General features: G+C 36.7%; 1 protein-coding gene across 3 annotated transcripts in view; it reads left to right on the forward strand.

The window, feature by feature from the left end:
* Appl (amyloid-beta-like protein) overlaps positions 1-18,739 on the forward strand; it is a 56,029-nt gene that overhangs the window by 33,012 nt on the left and 4,278 nt on the right. Inside the window, exons 5-15 of one of the 3 annotated variants that reach the window (XM_076390343.1) lie at positions 1,029-1,155; positions 4,291-4,381; positions 5,557-5,687; positions 16,012-16,231; positions 16,309-16,519; positions 17,018-17,200; positions 17,271-17,342; positions 17,422-17,612; positions 17,742-17,902; positions 17,984-18,264; positions 18,337-18,483. In XM_076390343.1, coding sequence (XP_076246458.1) covers positions 1,029-1,155; positions 4,291-4,381; positions 5,557-5,687; positions 16,012-16,231; positions 16,309-16,519; positions 17,018-17,200; positions 17,271-17,342; positions 17,422-17,612; positions 17,742-17,902; positions 17,984-18,264; positions 18,337-18,483 — 1,815 coding nt within the window. The remainder of the gene's footprint in view (positions 1-1,028; positions 1,156-4,290; positions 4,382-5,556; positions 5,688-16,011; positions 16,232-16,308; positions 16,520-17,017; positions 17,201-17,270; positions 17,343-17,421; positions 17,613-17,741; positions 17,903-17,983; positions 18,265-18,336; positions 18,484-18,739) is intronic. The other 2 variants (XM_076390345.1, XM_076390344.1) reach the window with 2 other exon arrangements.

Here is an 18,739-nt window from a genome sequence, read left to right on the forward strand (position 1 = left end):
AAAATGAAGATACTAAACTGAAAATAAGAAAAAGCAGCTGCAGAAAATATCAGAAAACGAGATATTAAAACGCTGAACTCGTTTAAGAAATCTTTTCGACTGCTATAGCACTTTTAATCTTCAATTTAATGAAACTAACAGTATCTTTAATTATAAATGAATAAGAGTTCTATGAATTCTTCTAACTTTAGTTCCTTTCCTCGTCTTTAATTCCAACTCGTAATTATAGCATGATTTCATTTCTGTAATTAAAGTTCTATTTACGATAAGTATCGTAGGTCGCAGAACAGTTAACGCGTTCAGTGGTACACTAGAATTTCTGGTTTCTCGAACTGTCGAAAAAGGTAAAATCGAAATATCCAGAGGTAAGAAAATCAAAGTTACGATAAGGTCCTCGCACTTTCAGCTGCGTTTTCGATATCCTTATCTCGATATCGAATCGAGGGTTATAATTGCAGACTTCGACAGGAAGTTCCACTTGGGATGGGTTTCATGAGCCGCTACTGACCACGTGCCACGAAACGTGTTAACGTGGATAATGGGCGATCGAAGCTTCTAGCGATTCTAATTTTATATAAAGCTATTACTAATCGATTCTGTCACTCAAATGAGAGAGGGAGAGAACTGCAGAACTGTAGTGCTTCCCGTATGCTACTGACATTAATTACTTGCTACTAAGTTTGTTAACAGCGTCGATAATTGAATAGATTAATAGTATTTAATTATTTGTAGGATTGGTGACGAAGAAAGTTAAAAAATTGAACACTAGAGAAGCTGGTGCAATGTTACAAAGGAAAATTAAATTTTTTATAGTCACTAGTGTTTAGTTAGTAATTAAAATTTCCTCAGAAAAAAGACAGTGAAAACATGGTGACAAATGAAGTCTAAAATTTGAGTAAATATGTGCAAGTTATTTTTGGTTGGAATTTATTATAAAATAGTATTGATGTTGAATTTTTTCTCAATCAACCTTAATTCTTAGTTCATAGTGTACGAAGTGTTACATTATAAGTGTCACTTGTTTCCAGGCTTACCCAAAAAGAGACATCACCAACATCGTAGAGTCGTCACACTACGTGAGGGTCAGTGGATGGTGCAAACCAGGAAGAACTAAATGCAAATTGTCACGTTGGGTCAAGCCATATAGGTGTCTTGGTATGTAGAATGATAAAAAAAATTTAGATAGAGATTCATTTAATTGCATTAACCTCTTGACACGTACATTTTTTTTCTCTTTATCGATGAATTAAATGAATTAACTTAAATGATAAGTTTAAAAGAGATACAAAATTTCAGATAAATATGTAGAGACAGTGAAAATATTTTAAATATACAAATTCCGTGTGAACTTGAAAGAAAATTTATAAATTTGTTTCCTATTAATTTCTGATATTTAGTTTTTTTATAATTATATTAAACACGTTTGTAGTATTTTTTATGTTTAGATTTTTTTTCTGATTAGATAAATTAGGAATAATAAACGTGCAGGATATTTACAATAGGTGTTAGAAATTTTGAGGAGTGATATCAAAGCAGGAGAAAAATCAAGAATGATAAAACTGCATTTGAGATTCTTTTTCAGAGTTATTAATTGTTGAGAAAGTGTTTTAAATGTGTCTGATTTGTGAGTTATTCTACTCATTTCTGTACGTCTCTAACTCTGGATTTATTCTACTGACTCTATCGTGTCTGACTTGAGACGTATTCTATTGATTCTACTGTGTCTGACTAGCGCCTTATTCTACTGATTTTACTATGCCTGACTTGGAACTTAATTTATAAACTTTGCTATGTCTGACTTAAGACTTATTCCACTGACTTTACTGTGTCTGATTTGGGACTTATTCTATTGACATTACTATGTCTGACCTAGACCTTATTCTACTGACTTTATTGTATCTGGCTTGAAACTTAATCTATTGACTATACTGTGCTTGACTTATCTTACTGACTTTACTGTGTCTGACTAGAGACTTATTCTACTGAATTCACAGTCTGACTTAGCTACTTCATGTTGCCAGTAGAATAAGTCACAAGTCAGACGAACTTCAGTTATTTCCTCTGCAATTAATAACTCTGAAATGAACCCTTAAACACATTTTTCTCATTCTTATTTTTATTTTTATTTTAGGCCATAAAATTGCCCTTTAAAATTTCCAACACTGCTCATCGAACACCTTACACACAGCGTAAACAAGTCATTATATTCTCGATAGTTTGTCGTCACATTTTCGCTTAATTATAGGTAATCACAGGAGACACAGTTCGTCCACTAAATAATATTCCTTCGTTACTCATATATAATCAACGTTGCCAGTTTCGCGTACATACATATTTGCGGTTTCGTATCCATAAAAGCAGAAATTAAAGTCCGTTATTGCATCGTATACACATTAACCGTACGAAACTTTTGATGTCTGCCGTTCCCTGTTCTAATTAAGAGAATATTCGAACCATTAGTGCGCAACACCGTGCCTTACATTACGACCGTCCACTTTAACGAGGGAAAAACATTCTACCCTTTCGTCGAATGACTCTAGCGGCGTCATCGACGCATTCAATAAACATTCATTATTGCATCGTAAACGAGATTTCTATTCCACGTTCGTTTCGCTTTGAGCTGCCTCAAGTATCGCACGCGTGCGGCGTGTTTTAATTCCATCCATTCGATCGTTAAATAATTTTCGTTACTATCATTACACACCGTGTCAATTTTGTTAACACTAGAATGATTGAGGGATTAAACGTCGATTTCGTGGCGTTCCATTTTCTTGAGATTTACTGCAGCACGCGAATAATTCATTTTATTTCGTATCAGGTTCTATTGCAAATAATGACGTATTTGAAATGAAACACACAAGCAAGGCTGCCATTGATCGTTAGTGAGGCATTGAATTTTTAGGCAAAATTGGAAACTGGTAGACAGTAATGACGATTATGTTATTAATTAAAAAATAAAACGTTTCTTGTGAACTTCTTTCCATATCTCATAATTGTCTAAGTTTATTCTTCAGTAAAAGGAAGTACACAAAATTTTTTAAAAATTTGTTTCTATACTTCTCTACCTATTTTCGTTTTTAAATAATAATTATAAAAAATGATATTTGATATAATCAATGCAAGCTCAGGCATACAAAATATTCTTTCAAATAATTATTTCTTTGAAAATTGTTTATCTAAGAGTCTTAATAATTTTATACTATATTATATAAAATTCAATAATATAATCTTAATAATTATTTCTTGTAGAAAATTATTATTTCAATTAATATGTAACACTATTATATTTCTCAGTTATAGCTATTTCTATCTTGTATAATGAATCTTCAAATATTATTTTCTTTAAGTAAAATTATTTCAGTAATTATTTCCAATATTTTCTGTTTCAAATATACCCAGTACTGATTGTTAGGAAAAGTAGGGAACGATTTTCGATGCAGATATTTGTATCCAACCGAGAAAGAGACAACAGAACGCGTCACATGGTGTGCTATAGATCTTCGTGACTACTCAACCCCTTAATACACTCCCGCTGCACGCAGCACTCGACAACCCCGAAGAATCAATACGGCAGAAACTGCAAATCAGAGTCACTCGCTAGGGTCGCGCATAAACGCGTAATGTTGCGGTCATAGACGATTTCGATTCAAGTGTAGACAGGATTACTCGTACTAATGTTAATCCATTAATTAACTCTGAGTCGATAACACCGTAATTATATAAATAACTATTTAGCATACACATGTTGTTGGTATATGAAATTTTCATTTAAAATTGTATCTATAACACGACATTTTTATATTTTCATTAAGATTGATTTTTATTGAAAACTTGAACTAACAAAAATTATTTTCGATTCATTAACATTTGTCTTCAAAGATCACATTCAATTGAAACCACTTTTTAGAAAGCTCTGTTTACTTTGGAATGAGGATTGAAAATAGTTGTCCCTTATAAAGTCCTCTCAAAAAGTGAGAAATATAGTCTCAATATTCTAGCATTAAATGTCCACTCATTCTTTGTTTTCGTGCCAAGAGTGCCATCAATCGTTGCCCAGTTCCAGGCCACAGAAAACTTCGACTAACTTCGACCCTGACCAGCATAAATAACAATTCAGTTAACAGTATCCACGATTCCTTCGTTGCGCAACGTTGCCTCCACGAGCGAGAGAGCAATCGTGTTACACAGGGTCAAGAATCCCCTCCGTCCCTGAAACGAAATTAAAGTGCCTCTATGTGCGGCAGGAACCTCCGCTCGGTTCCTTTCTTTTCACAGGCCATTTCTTTCCAGAGGGTCCGTTCCAAAGCGACGCGCTGCTGGTGCCTGAGGGCTGCCTGTTCGACCATCTCCACAATCAGACGAAATGCTGGGAATCGCACAGGTAAGGTGGTGAATTTCAAGGAAGACAAAGCAACGCGTATCGATTTACGGCGCAGCCTGGAACACCACGTAACCCTATCCTCGGCGCAACAACTCCCCGTTATTGGAGTTCACAGTTCGATAATTCCTAGGGGCCATCATCCCTGGTGAATTTCGAATCTGTTGGCTATAGCTTGTTTTCGAAGAGCCTCGAAGAAAGATAGTGGAGGCTAGTGACCTTCTTGAGGGATTTGTGATAGGGACTCCTGAGACCCTGGATGTGTGGCTAAGGAAGAGAGTGAGAGGATAAAAAGTCTACAAGACAGACTATGAGTGCTGACTACTTTAAGTCTTTCAGATACTGAATGTCATGGGTCATGGTATTGTTTAGAGCAGGATTTGTCAACCTTTTTTGGCTTATTTTCGAAGAATCTTGAAGGCAGATAGCCAAGGCTATTCCATTTTTTGAGAGATTTGTGGTGAGGACTCAGGGTACTTGGCCAAGAAAGAGAGTAAATGAGACTAGACAGCCCTCTGACGATGATTCCTCTCATCAGGCGATGCTTGGTGACTATATTGAGTCATTAAGCTATCGAATTTCATAGAATTGTTTGGAGCAGGGTTTCTCAACCCTCTTTGGCTTGTAGCTCTCTTCTGAACATAGGTCACTTTCACGAACTTCCCTTTCCCTTATCCTTACTTTTGATCTTATCCACAACTTTTCTTCACAGACTTCCAAAAACTTGGTATCTGGACCCCTCGACGACCAAATATCCCTGAGAAACCCTGATTCAGAGCAAGAAAATATCCAGGAATCCCATGCCCCTCTTGGCTCTTTAATATTGCTAAAGAATAAGAATATTGTCCCTAAAGAACCTAGCTAAGGAAGGCAATGCCAGTTGGTAAGAGGACTTTCGGTAACACGAACCCCACAGCACTGCCCCAGAACCGTCACCGAGCGACGTCCTCTCAAAGAACTTCTAACAAATGCATTTGAACTTTCAGACCCCCTGGGAACTGCCTCTTAATCGGTTTTTCTCTCCTCTCCCTCGATCGATCGTTTACTTCCCTCCCAGGTCACAGGGAAATTAATTTCGAGCTAAGAGGATTGAAGCGTCGCGCCAGTCGATCCCGCGTTTCGCTTTGACGCTGCAAAGGCTTGGACGTTGATAAAGAGCGACGTGGGTCTCTTTTCAGATGGAACGCGACCGCTGCAGACACCTGCCGCGAGAGGAACATGAATCTGAGGAGTTTCGCGATGCTGCTGCCTTGCGGGATATCCCTCTTCTCGGGCGTCGAGTTCGTGTGCTGCCCGAAACACCTCAAAGGTACGTAACGTACGTACATTCTCATATCATCATATCATTCATTCATCAGACAGTGTGTGTGTACTACGTTTGGGTAGATTTTTGGTTGTTTGTTGGTGAGTAGGGTAGACTGGGATCGAAAGTACCGCTACAAGCTTAATTTAATGGATAAGGAGCCTTGGACATCTAATGGATAATTATTGTGCCATGGTAATTAGCGACTGATATGCAGATTAATGTTTATGGGTCTGTCAGAGTGTTGCTTTTTTATATATAAATTGTATCTTTGCATATTATTCTTATTTTTTGTTGTATATTCAAAGAGACCTTAAATAGAATAAATAAATAAATTTAATGGATTGAAGAACAGGACAAGTTAAAAATTAGCCATTTTTATATACTCTCAAGAAACTGTATTCGAACAATTAGTGTTAATGGACAATTCTTCATTTATTTCACTATTTATTACTCATTTCATGACTAATGCTTAAGATCGAAAATTTTATATAAAAAAAATGGTCAATCAATTTGCCTTTCATGAAATTCACATAACACTTATTTCAACAATTATAATACTTATAGTTTAAAATATTTAACTTCTTACTTTCCTCCCTCATGTCTTTTGACCCCAGTTTGCCCTACACATGCATGAGAAGTAGGGTGGTACGAAAGATTACTTTAAAAGAATTTTCCAGAGATTTCTAGAAGGTCAGGCTTGTGAATGAGTTTACTTGTTGTCCATATGTTAGAAAATGTGTTTAAAAGAATCATGAAAGCGACTTTTTTGGTACAGTGTCTTGTTATGAGCTCGCTGCTACACTCTGCATATCTCGAAATTATTTTTAGGGCGGAAGAGTTTTGTTTTTCACGTACTCTTGCTTGCAGTTTTAGTGAGACATAAGTAGAGTGTGTGTGGGCCCATTATAAAGATGCGTTATTCGGTGTAAGCTTGAGGTTAATGAGCTGGTCTATGAACCCATAGAGAGCCAACAGTATATTATTATTTGCAAATTTTGAAAGCTTTAGCGCTTCATGGTTAATTACCATGAAAATTGTTAATACGGTCGGGGGTAGACGAGTTGACCTAATTATGTTAATTAAAACATAGAATATGAGAAATAATATCTTGCATTGACTAATGAGGTACGTGTTTAGTATTATATACCAGAATAAACAGTGGTGATATTTGGGGTAAGCCTTTCATGGCAAAATTGAAAAGCATTGTATTCGTATCATAATATCTACTGTTTAAATTGAAGCTTAATTATTCTTATTGTGCCTTTGTGCTTGATTACTTTTTAAGGTAGACTGAAATGATACAGTACAGGGCACGATAATGTAACAGCAACAGAAATACTGTGCTGTAATAAGCAGAGACCTCCCTTTTCCCTCTTCTTTTATTACATAAAGTCAAGAAATTTCCCAGAATACACAGTTTTATCTCAAAATATAAGCTTCCAACTTAAAAGCAGCTGGGAGCTTATGAAATGTAGGAAACTCGTTTCTGAGTCAGTTTACGTGCTACTTGCTTGCCTTTTCAAATACCAGGATCTACCATCGAGCTTTCGTTGGGGCAAGAGCAGGCAGTACCAACATGACAATATCTGGAATTAAAGTTATTTCTGTTTGTTTGAAGTAATATCTCAGCATTCCAAGTGCTCTATAACTATATATGTTGAATATATTCGTACAGATGAAAAGGAAAAATATTATGTTGCATAATATGTTAAAATGAATATTAACTTAAATTCCTTGTGGACCAATACAATATAAATTCATATACAGTAAATAATTGTTTTATATTCCTGGCGAATATTTATCAAGAAATATTTGAAAATTTGCATTGCATTATGCTTTTAAATCCTTTTTGAAATTTGAGAATTTATTACTACATGATCAGCTGATCTTTATTTACCACATAATCAGCTGATTTTTATTTACTACATAATTAGTTTTCCTCTGAAATACACGTCAAAGTTCGCATAAAATACAAATTTTCCCAGGCTACCAACGTCATGTACGTTCACCTCAAAGGTATCATTACTACCACCACAAATAAATCACCAATCTCAGGTTTTATCCAATTAATCCCACCAGTCACGCTAGTGATGCATGATCTCACTATATATCCAGCTTATTTGATTCTAGTCACGTACCTGCGAATACATCACCAATTTACCCAGTCTTATATTAAAAAAGCAATAAATGGGAAAAGCTTGCAAAACCAATTTTAGAGATTTTTATTATACAGTAACGCGTACTCTCAAAACCAGTGAAGTATTTATAAATAATTCCTTCTTTGCTGGATCGATTAACTCCACAAAACAGAAACATTTATATTTATTTCAAGTATAAAAAGCTGAGCATCGATCAAGAACTTTGAGATTAAATTTTAAACAAATCCAAAACGTGGAGCTATTTACTTTTGAAAAATACGAAAAGTAGAGTTAATTACGAATAATCACGTTCAAAATGTGGAGTTAATTACAAATAACCACTTTCAAAACGTGAAGTTAATCACTTTTATAGGTTCAAATGAAAAGCTCGAAAGGTGAAGTTAATCGGTTTTAAAAAATTCTAATGAAAAATTCAAAAGATAAAGTTAATCACTTTTAATAAATTCAGGAAGTGGAGTTAATTATAAATAACCACATTCAAAAAGTGGAATTAATCACAAATCATCGCATTGAAAAAGCGGAGTTAATCACTTTTAAAAAATTCAAATGGAAAATTCAGAAAGTAGAGTTAATCACAAATAACCATGTTCAAAAATTAGAGTTCAAACAATTTGACCAGTGAACAGCTCACATGCATTATCATACCTAATGCAGACAGTAATGCACAGTGTAACTGCACAAACTCCAAGTAAAATAAATTAAACGCTTCAGTATCAAATTTCTATTCGAACATTTATCCCAGTAAAAGGCAGGTGGCTGTTATTGTAACAAGATCAGCAAGAAAACATGGAAAACACACGTGTAGCTTGATATCTAGTAAACAGAATGCACACCTCAGCCCGATTCAAAGCGCTCTTTGTCACTTTCCGTTTGTGCTCATTTTAATCGAGCCTTTTCGTTTCAAGCGCACTTTTCTAGGGCCCATCGACACGTATAATAGCATTGAACCGTTTCAGCGGGTTCTCCTGATTGTTCCATTAATCACCGACGTGTGTGCGTTTAAACGAAGTCACAAAGGAAGCTCGCGTTTTCACTTGCCCTGCACTCGGGTTTTCGTTGGTTTTAGGGCCAGGGTGGCGATGGGAATTCGGCGGAAGAAGAGGGTGATGAAACTTATAAAGCGGTTATTTATTTCCTAGCAGCTGTCTGTGCAAACATTTCGGCACCTTTGTGCACTTCCTCGTTAAAAGCTCGAGGAGATTCGTTGACACTTTGAGAGCCCCCATTGACGACTCGTGATTTTAGGCTTTTGATCATGGTGCCATGATTGACTGGGTTGAACTGGTGATCTGGTTTATCAGGCTTCAGGTTGGCCTGAGTTTTTATTTATATTTTCTTTCATAATAGTATTGCTAATTATTATTATTCCTTTATTTATGAAGGAGCAGGGTTGAAGTGGTGATCTGGTTTATTGGCTTTTTCAGGTTGGGCTGTGGTTTATTTATATTTTTTTCGTAATAGTATTGCTAATTAATACTATTTACTTATTTATTTATGAAGGAGCAGATGGTTTTATAGCACTGTATTCATAGAGGAATTAAGATGACAAAGTGAACTAAATAATGCAGAAATAGAAAGCAAGTAAAAGTTTAGTAGGTATTATAGTTCAGATAAGATTCTTCTTAAAAGGTTCTTGAAAGCCCAATGATCCAGACTGACGTGTACTTTATTCTTAACTAGAGAAGTGAGTCAGCTTGGGTTCTAAGTTTGAGCTGTCAGAGTACTCAAAATATTCCAGTACTTTGAATTCAAACCAAGTGAAACTCATTTTAAGAAACCATGTCAAGTACTCGATTATATCCAAGTAATAATTCAAACTGGGTAAAGTATGGAATAATCAACACCTTGAGCAAAACCTAGCAAACTAAAGACTTGCTCGTCAAAAGTTCAGAACACAATTCTTCAACAATTTTAAAAGAAGACAGCAAATTTTCCATGGAAATTTCACACTTCAACCTCGCCCAGCCACCATTTTGAAACGAAATGCAAATAAAAATTTCATATTATAGATTTTATATCATAAATAGATTTCACGATATAAAATTTGAAATTTTATGTTATAAATAGATTTTATGATATAAAATTAGAGATTTTATACTATAATTAGATTTTATAATGTCATATGAAATACATTTTATAGTACAAGATTTTTTCCACTTTTAGTCAAGTTTGAGGTTTTATACTATAAACAGATTTTATAATCTAAAATGTACATTTTATAATACAAATTAGAAATAGATTTTATAATCTAAAATCTATATTTTATAATACAAATTATAAATAGATTTTATACTATAAAATATTATAATATAAAACCTCAAACTTCATCGAAAGTGGACTTAAATCAATTTTAGAATATAAAATATCAACCTTGACCAACAGTAAACAGGTAGATTTTATAATACAAAATCTCAAACTTGCCCAATAGTAGGCACAGAGAAATTCTATAAAACCTCAAACTCTACCAATACTGAACACACAACGTCCACGCACCAAGCCATCGATATCTGAAAACACTTCATCGAAGAGACCTACAAACCATCAAATAAAAAATCATTCGGCATCCCCCCTCTCCTTTTTCTATAAATCCTCAATCTTTCATCTCCCTTACGATTCCCTAAATGCGAGTAACCCTCGAACGAGGAGCATTGAAGCCAGCAAGGCGGTGGGACGTTTCAATGGCCACTAGCTCCCCTGGAATCGTGCCTCCTCGCTTCTGGCCGGCAAGAAAGCCAGCGTGTTCCGCTTCTCCTCGCCCGCTTCCGACTTCGGCTCACCCTCGCCGCTTCCGTCTCGCTCGCTCGTGCAATCAATAACGTGTCCGTCGTCGACAGTCCCGACGACTGCGCAACGTAACACTATGGCTCTCCTCGTTCCTGCGCGCATCTTTTCTTCCCCGATGTACAACGCGCGATGCCAATACCTTGCTACGTGCCAGCTAATAAACTCGACCCCAATACACTTGTCCACGAGGGGCGGCTCGAGGGGGCGTTGGGGGCGGCGCACGCCACGGCTGCCTCGGCAATACATTCGATGGCGTTTCCGCATAGTGTAGGGAATCAATAGGAATCGCCGATGAATCACTGGCAAAATTACGGGTAACCCTCGCTCCGAGAGGAAGCGTTACCCAGCCATTCCGCGTCGACGCAGTGACGCTCTTTTGAACGATTTGCCTCCTATGGATTTTGGATTATTATTATTATCGTTCATTCAGGGCTTCCTCCTTGGGAGGTCCGTTTCGGTGGAGATATAGGGGTATGATTGCTGGGGAATTTTTATGTGGCGAAGATGGGGATCGGTGGAGGAGGCTTTTGAGGACTTAGGACTTGTTCAGACTAGTCTGGTTACTTGGATTCAGGTGGCTTCAATGCGAGTGATTTGGGGGAATTTCAACAGGGTGAATATGGTATTTTAGGTGACTTGAAGTATCCTTTTCTGTTTCTGTTTTGTTTAGGCTGGTTTAGAGTTGTTATGATTGTTGGGGATTTTGGAGGAGTTAAGACTTAAGATTTAAGGGTTGTTTAGACTAGTCTAGTTACTTATATTCAAGCGACTCGAATGGAAGTGATTTAAAGTAACTTGACTAATCAGTATGTGTTATTTTACTTGACTTGAAACATCCTCTCAAGCTTTTATTTCGTATAGGCATGTTCATACTAGTCTAATTACTTGAATGTAAGTAATTTGGAACATCAAAATGAATTTGATAAAAATTTATTAATCATTGACATTCAGTTATCAGCTTCTTTTTATACTATTCAAAATATCTTATATTTTATAACAATTAAATGGGTCAGATTTCTTCGTCTCAAATTTTTATAAATATTATAACAAATAAAATCTCTTTTCGTTTTGATTAATTTAGAAAAATATTCCAAATCCTGAATACCATATTCCAAGTTAAAGCAAGCATTTCAAGTAACTTACAGAATTGCAATATTCTTGTGTTCCTATTGGTGAAGTTTAGGAATTCAAACGCTTCAGAAACTATGGGTTTAATATTCCCTTGGCAATATTGAAATTGAAAATTGACCACTTGAGAAATTTAATCATTAAATTCCTAGTCTTTTAAACATAGTACTGAATTATTTATAACTACTATTTAAAATCAAATCTCGATATCTGTTATTTCTTCCAATCATCTGAAAACTACTAAAACAATTATAATTCTTTTTTCATAAAAAATATCCTCTATTATATTCTACTATTTAAGTCCTTTTTCTCAGTTTTATATTATCTTCAATAATTAATTTCTTCAATAATGGTATCTCTCCTCCTACATCCAATATTAAGAAGTATAAAAAATATAAGAAATAAAATTATAATATCTGAAAAACGAATCCAATTTTAAAATAGTTCCCATTTCTTTTAACTGTGTTCACGAAAACATAAAATTGCATAAGAATTCTTTGTCAGGTTACATCTCAAACTATCAAGAAACTGTCTCTGTAATAAGTCTACAAACCAGTATTGCACATACACAACAATCGTTGGTAGTTCTACTGTTAACAATCAATACCGTCGCCATTTTGCTCGCTTCACAGTTCGCTCTAATTTTTACCAACAAGATTATTCGTTTCGGTAGTAGCTACACATTTTGTTTACCCCGTTATTTTAAACCAAGCCGAGCGATGAGCTGTGGAGTTTTTCAGCGCGGCGATTTGCACAGGTGACCGAGCAAAGCTTCCTCTCCCTCTGGTCGTGGCAAATACACGTGGAAGCCCCTCGTGACTAGAGATGGGATGAAGTATATCGCAAGTAGGCTCGAACCTGACTGGGTAGTTACGAACCCTTCCTGAGTACTTCCAGAAACGAAGGCAATACTTAAAAAGACAGCTTTTACTTGTTATAATTTCACGATTTGGCACCAGTGAGAAACTTGTAAAGCTTTGAGAGCCACTTTTGAGATCAGTTCATGCATTGATAATTTTTATTTTCTTGTCTCGTAGGAAGTGGAACTTAGGAAGACACGTGGAGGTGATTTTGAGAAATGAGACAAATAATAATGAGCCTATAGCGAGGGAGATTTACATCTAAAGAAGAGAGAATTTTTTGAGTTTAGAGTTTTTCATGAGTACTTCGTAAAAGGAAGGCAAGATTCTTAAATGTAGTCTTCATTCGATGCAATATCAGGACTCGTTGCCAATGGTGAGCTTATAGAACGTGAGAGTCATCTTTAAAGCTAATTCATTCATTGACAATTCTTATTTGTCTCATAAAAAACATTTACAGAAAACATGAGACAGGTTTCAAGTCTTAAGAAATGGGAAAAAATAATGACAAGCTTATAATGAAAATAAATTATTAATTCAAACCTTAACAGAATCAATTCGAACTCTTTTTGGCTTCTTAGACCCAAAAATGGTACTTCTAAGTAAAATCGAAATCTAACTAATAAAAATGTTCTATTTTCTCATTACAAGCTCCTGACCACCTTCATAATTTTTCAAAATTAGTGTCTCAGTATCTCTCAGTCTTTTCCATAAAACCTACTGAATTATCAATGCAAAACTGACTTAAAAAATAATCTACACTTCACAAGTTCGTCGTTAGTAATAAATAGCAAGCTTACATCAAGTAAAGACTGCGGGTTAAAGCCTTTTACGAGTACCTTAGCTCGACGTGTACTACAACCAATACTCGACTATTGACTAGATGGTCCGTAGTATTATGGAACTCGAGCGAAATCGTAACATATATTGCACATAGAATCGATAAATCAATAGTATGTAGTTTCCTGTTTTTCAGGGGTTCGAGTACTGCATACTTGTGCGAGATTCGATTCTTCCAAATGCCAAAGCGCTTTTAAGTACGTTTTCGAACCCTGTACGTGCTTATTCTGAGATCTGATGCCACTTTGTACGTACTAATGACACACGCGACGAGATTATAGAGAATAAGAGGGATCCATCTGATTGAAAGCGTTGATGACTCGGTTCTGTTTTGTTCGAAGGTGAAGATGAAAGGAAGTAGGAGAATGTTATGAAGGGTTCATGAAGAAAAATGTTTCTTTATGAGCAACGAGTTTATAACGTGTAGTATGGAAGTAAGTTTTCGAAGCACATTCAATCCATTGATTCAATCCATTGATTCAGTTTTATTAAACAGGTAAGTGGTAGAAAGTGAGAGAAAGAATAGAAGTGAGTTTACAACGAGAGAATAATACACATGTGCTGTATAAGAAGAGGAATAGGTCTTATGAATAGTATCGAAATCTCCTGAAATGGAACTTGTGTAAATACTGGAATTAACTCAAATCCTTGAATAGTATATGTATCTTTTTCAGACTCCAATTCCAATATCGATAGTTTATTATTGACTTGTCAAGCAGGAAGCTATAAAATATAGAAGAAAACTCCAAGAATTCTAAAAGTACATATGAGCTTATATCAAAAGAGTCGTTACTTCTTAATTAATCACACTAAATAAGAGCTTACTAACACTAAAATTAAGTAATCTTCTTGGATAATATATTCTCTCTCGATATAAGCTCAAGTTTCATAACCAGTAAAAAGTTTACCTAGCACAAATTCCAAATCTTCCTAAGATCGAACAGAAATAAAAAAAATAAAAAAAGAGAAACGACTATGAGCTCATATCGAGAGAACTCTGACCAGGGTTGAATTTCGTCCTATCTCCATCTAACAACATCTATAATACTACTGCACCCCTCTTTTTGTGTCGTCCTCTCGAATCATGATGCTGCTTCGAACTGGTATCGCGACAGAAAACGAGGGAACTTCCGATCTGAGCAATAGATGTACTAATATTCGCAGAGAGAAACTGCCAACACAACCGCGGCGTGACCCAGATAAAAGGATAGCCGCTGAGGATACGCTGGGCGAAGCTTTTGTCTGCCTTTGCAGAACTCGAGAAGTCAGCTCATCAGCGTGTCTATTCTCGGAGAATGGGACATCTCGAGAACCTAGTTAGTCAAGACGGCTGTCCTCTTCAACATAACAGAGACAAATTAGAGTTTTTCACCGCGGTAGAGGTACGAGCCGCGTAAAAGACGCGAGATCCGCGACTTCGTCTGAAGCCTGAATTTCGAAGTGTATCACTGCTTCTGGTGAACAGGCTTGAAAACTTCTTATCGTCAAGCGATTTTACTTTTGTAGGAGGTGTGAGCTGTTGAAAATCATGTGAGACGTTTTTGTGAGATACAGTTCTACATATTACGATATGGAACAAGATAGCTTCGTGTATAGGGTGGATTATTAGAATTCTAAATAATAATTCTAAATACAAAATCTATAGAAACAGGTACACAGGCTTTTGTAAAATGCATAGATACATATTTTACAGCTAAAAATCTAGAAATGGGTACTAGAAGTTTTTATTTTTGGTACTCTTGAAAATAGAAACGCAGTATATCTTAGTTTCCATCCTGTAGTATTTAAAAATTGTTTCCTGCTAAAAACTGAGGTCCTATTAGTCTTATGGGACACTTATGAATTTATTATTAATTTATTTCGTTGTTCTAGTATGTATCTAGAATTCATTGAATCATCTATAGAATAGAAAATGTAGTCAGTATATAAAGTAGTGCATGAAAAAAGTCTACTCTTTAATTAGAGTTTGAAAGCATGTATTTCACTTGAGATTTTATAGTTGTAGAGTAGGTGTGTTGCTAAATGGTTACACTAATCACATTTGTACAATTTAAGTTTCAGTCACGCTTCATAGCGCTCTGCGTAATTCATTGATTCATTTTTTTGGACCTTCTGTTACCAGCCAACTACATGTACTCACTTTCGTGATGAAGGATTCTGGAGCTTGAAAATTGTTTAAATATGACCCTCATAAACTAATCATTCTCAAATAATTTATATTGTGGAAAAATACAGAGACACACATTTCTATTACATAGAAAATTATTAAAAAATCTGAATGATAGAATTTCACCTTTCATAATTCATCTAATTTCAATCTTTAATCATATAAAACCCCTGCAGTTACTACTCGCTATAATCTCGTAACTCTGTACTAGAAACAAACTCCTAAAAAATACACGTATACATTTTTAAGATTAACTTAATAAATAATGTACAGAATACTCACCATTGTCTCGACGAAACCGACACTGAAGGAAATATAAGTTTATAGCGAGTAGCCCCTGTAGATATACTACTAAATTAAACAAAAAAATATTCTCTTATATTTTGCAGAAAATGTGAAACCCAAAAGACCCATCGACTTGCCAATTCCCAAAGGTGTAGACGAAGACCTCGACGAAGACGAGGATGATCTCGACGATGAGGACGACCTTTACGCGGACGCAGATGACGAAGATGATTCGGAGGCAGACCCTGAGGACGTGCTCAGCGATCAGCCTGACGATGACGAAAGCGACGAGGAATACCTCGACGATTACGACACCACGACAAGGTGAGTATGCATATTAGGTAAATTACTTCTACTTTCTGACCGACACTAACGTGAAACATTTACCACCCTTTTTGCAGTCGATTATCAACGACAGTTTCAACCACGGAGAAACCGAAACAGGACGTGACAGCGATGCCATTACCAGTTAGCACCAGCACACAACAGTCCCTCCAATCTCAGAGCACGCCTGATCCATATCTGACACACTTCGATCCACGATCAGAGCATCAGAGCTACAAACAAGCACAAATGAGGCTCGAGGAGGTGCACAAAGAGAAAGTGACAAAAGTAAGCGGGTATTATTGTTCAGGGTGCCCTTCACGTTCGTAGGAACTAGAAGCTAGTCTTTATTGCACAATCTCTTTTGGTTTGGGACACTTTTGATGATGTAGAAGAGGAAGAAGCATAATTAAAGCTTTATATTCAAGAAAAAGCATAGTAATGAAAAAGGAAGGCTTGTTGTGGAAGCTTGACAGGGTTTAAAATAGCTTTTTTGAATAGTACTTCTCGTGAAACACAAAACTGATTAAAATTCCTTTCTAAATCTACATCTTACTTTATCTAAGTCCACTGCATGGACTCAGTCACAAGTTTGCAGTGAATTCGTCTTTTCTATCTTGTCACAAGTGTCTGCAATATAGTTTTTACTCTACACGATATTATCAGCCTTTGTATATCAAAAAGACTTGGGTAGGTATTTAATTAAATAAAGAATAAAATTCACGGGAGACGGTTACCACCTCGCGGGACACTAGTGTCGAAATCTTTGTGCTACAACGTTTTCAGGTGATGAAGGATTGGAGTGATCTCGAGGAGAAATACCAGGATATCCGAGCTCACAACCCTGTCGCCGCCGATGCCTTCAAACGCTGGATGACTGCGCGATTCCAAGAGACAGTTGCTGCTCTAGAGGAAAGTGGTGCCGCTGAGAAACATCAATTAAGTGCTATGCACCAGCAGAGGGTGCAGGTACGTAGTTTAATAGAAAAAGAACATCAAAAAACATGAAACAAAGAATAAGGTTCATTGTTAATCATAGGAAGCTGTTAAACAGAGGAACGAGGAAGCAATGTCTTGCTACACTGCTGCTCTGAACGAAACACCACCAAATGTAAGCTAATGAAAAATTAGATACCAAGCTATTCGTATGCAAGTCTGTCGTCTGTAGCAACATTGTGTTTTATCTTCAGATGCATCGTATTCAGAAGTGTCTGCAGAAACTGCTCAGAGCCCTCCACAAAGACAGGCACCACACAATCGCTCATTACAAACACTTGCTGGACAGCAGCTTGGAACAGGCTCAGCGCGAGAAACCAGCAACGCTCGAGCACTTGGCGGAAATCGATAGAATCACCAATCAGAGTCTTTTGATGCTAGAACGGTACTGTGTCGATCAATAAAAGAGAACGTCAGTCGCAGAATACCAAGCTGTAGACTTTAATACCAGCAGGATACGTGTACACTTTGGTTCATGAAATACTATATAGAATGTTTCGTTCGTTATATTTAGGTACCCTGATTTAAGCGCAAAAATTGGACGGCTTATGGATGATTACGTTTTGGCCCTCAGGAGCAAAGATGAAACTCCTGGACTGCTGTTAGCGATGACGCGAGAAGCGGAGGCAGCGATTTTAGACAAATATCAGGCTGATGTCACCAGCAAGCAACAAGGTAATTCAGTGACTTTAGATCGTGAAACGTGGAAAATAGGTTAACCCTTGCGTACACTGAAGGCAATATTTCGTTTCCCAGAAAAAGAACATCAGAAGCAACTGGAGCGTGCACGCAAGGAGCAGCGCAAGGCGGAACGCGGCGAATTACGTACCGAGCAAGCGCAACAGGAAGAAACCGACTCGATAAATGACATCAAAGACACTCAACAGCAGCAGCAGCAGCAGCAGCAGCAACAGCAACAACAACAGCAGCAACAACAACAGCAACCAGAACAACCCTCAGCCGTAGCCGCTATGCACAGCGAGGGACTCGTCAGAGCAGCCCACAGCATGACCCATGACATTTCTCACTCTGAACCGGTAAGAGTAATCAACAAATGTTTCAACAAATGATTCGACAAAATACTCTATACTATCCATCCTACTATATAGGGTTACTCTGTGAGGAGGGAGGCCTACCACAGGGAGAGTCGATCTGTCTACTTCACGCTTGCATTCGCTGGAATTGCACTCATGGCTGCCGCGGTAGTAGGTGTAGCAGTCTTCAAAAGACGCAGTGCGAGAAGCCCTCACAGTCAGGTATGCTCAAAAGGAACAGAAACGTGAGAAAGTTAATAAGGTAAACGACCTCTGTCTTTAATCTGGAGAGCAGAAGCTCCCTTATCGTCAAATTAAATACATTCTTGTATAAAACAGCTAGGCTGTTTCAATGAGATAATTTCCTTCTATCTGCAGTATCAGTTCTGAATACAAGAATTAAGTCTGTGAACTCGAGATAAAAAGCTGGCTTTTTCCTACGCGTGAAAGCATTGATAGCTTAATTCCAATAGAAGTG

Source organism: Calliopsis andreniformis, unplaced genomic scaffold (genome assembly GCF_051401765.1).
Source record: "Calliopsis andreniformis isolate RMS-2024a unplaced genomic scaffold, iyCalAndr_principal scaffold0022, whole genome shotgun sequence".
Taxonomy (NCBI): Eukaryota; Metazoa; Arthropoda; class Insecta; order Hymenoptera; family Andrenidae; genus Calliopsis; species Calliopsis andreniformis.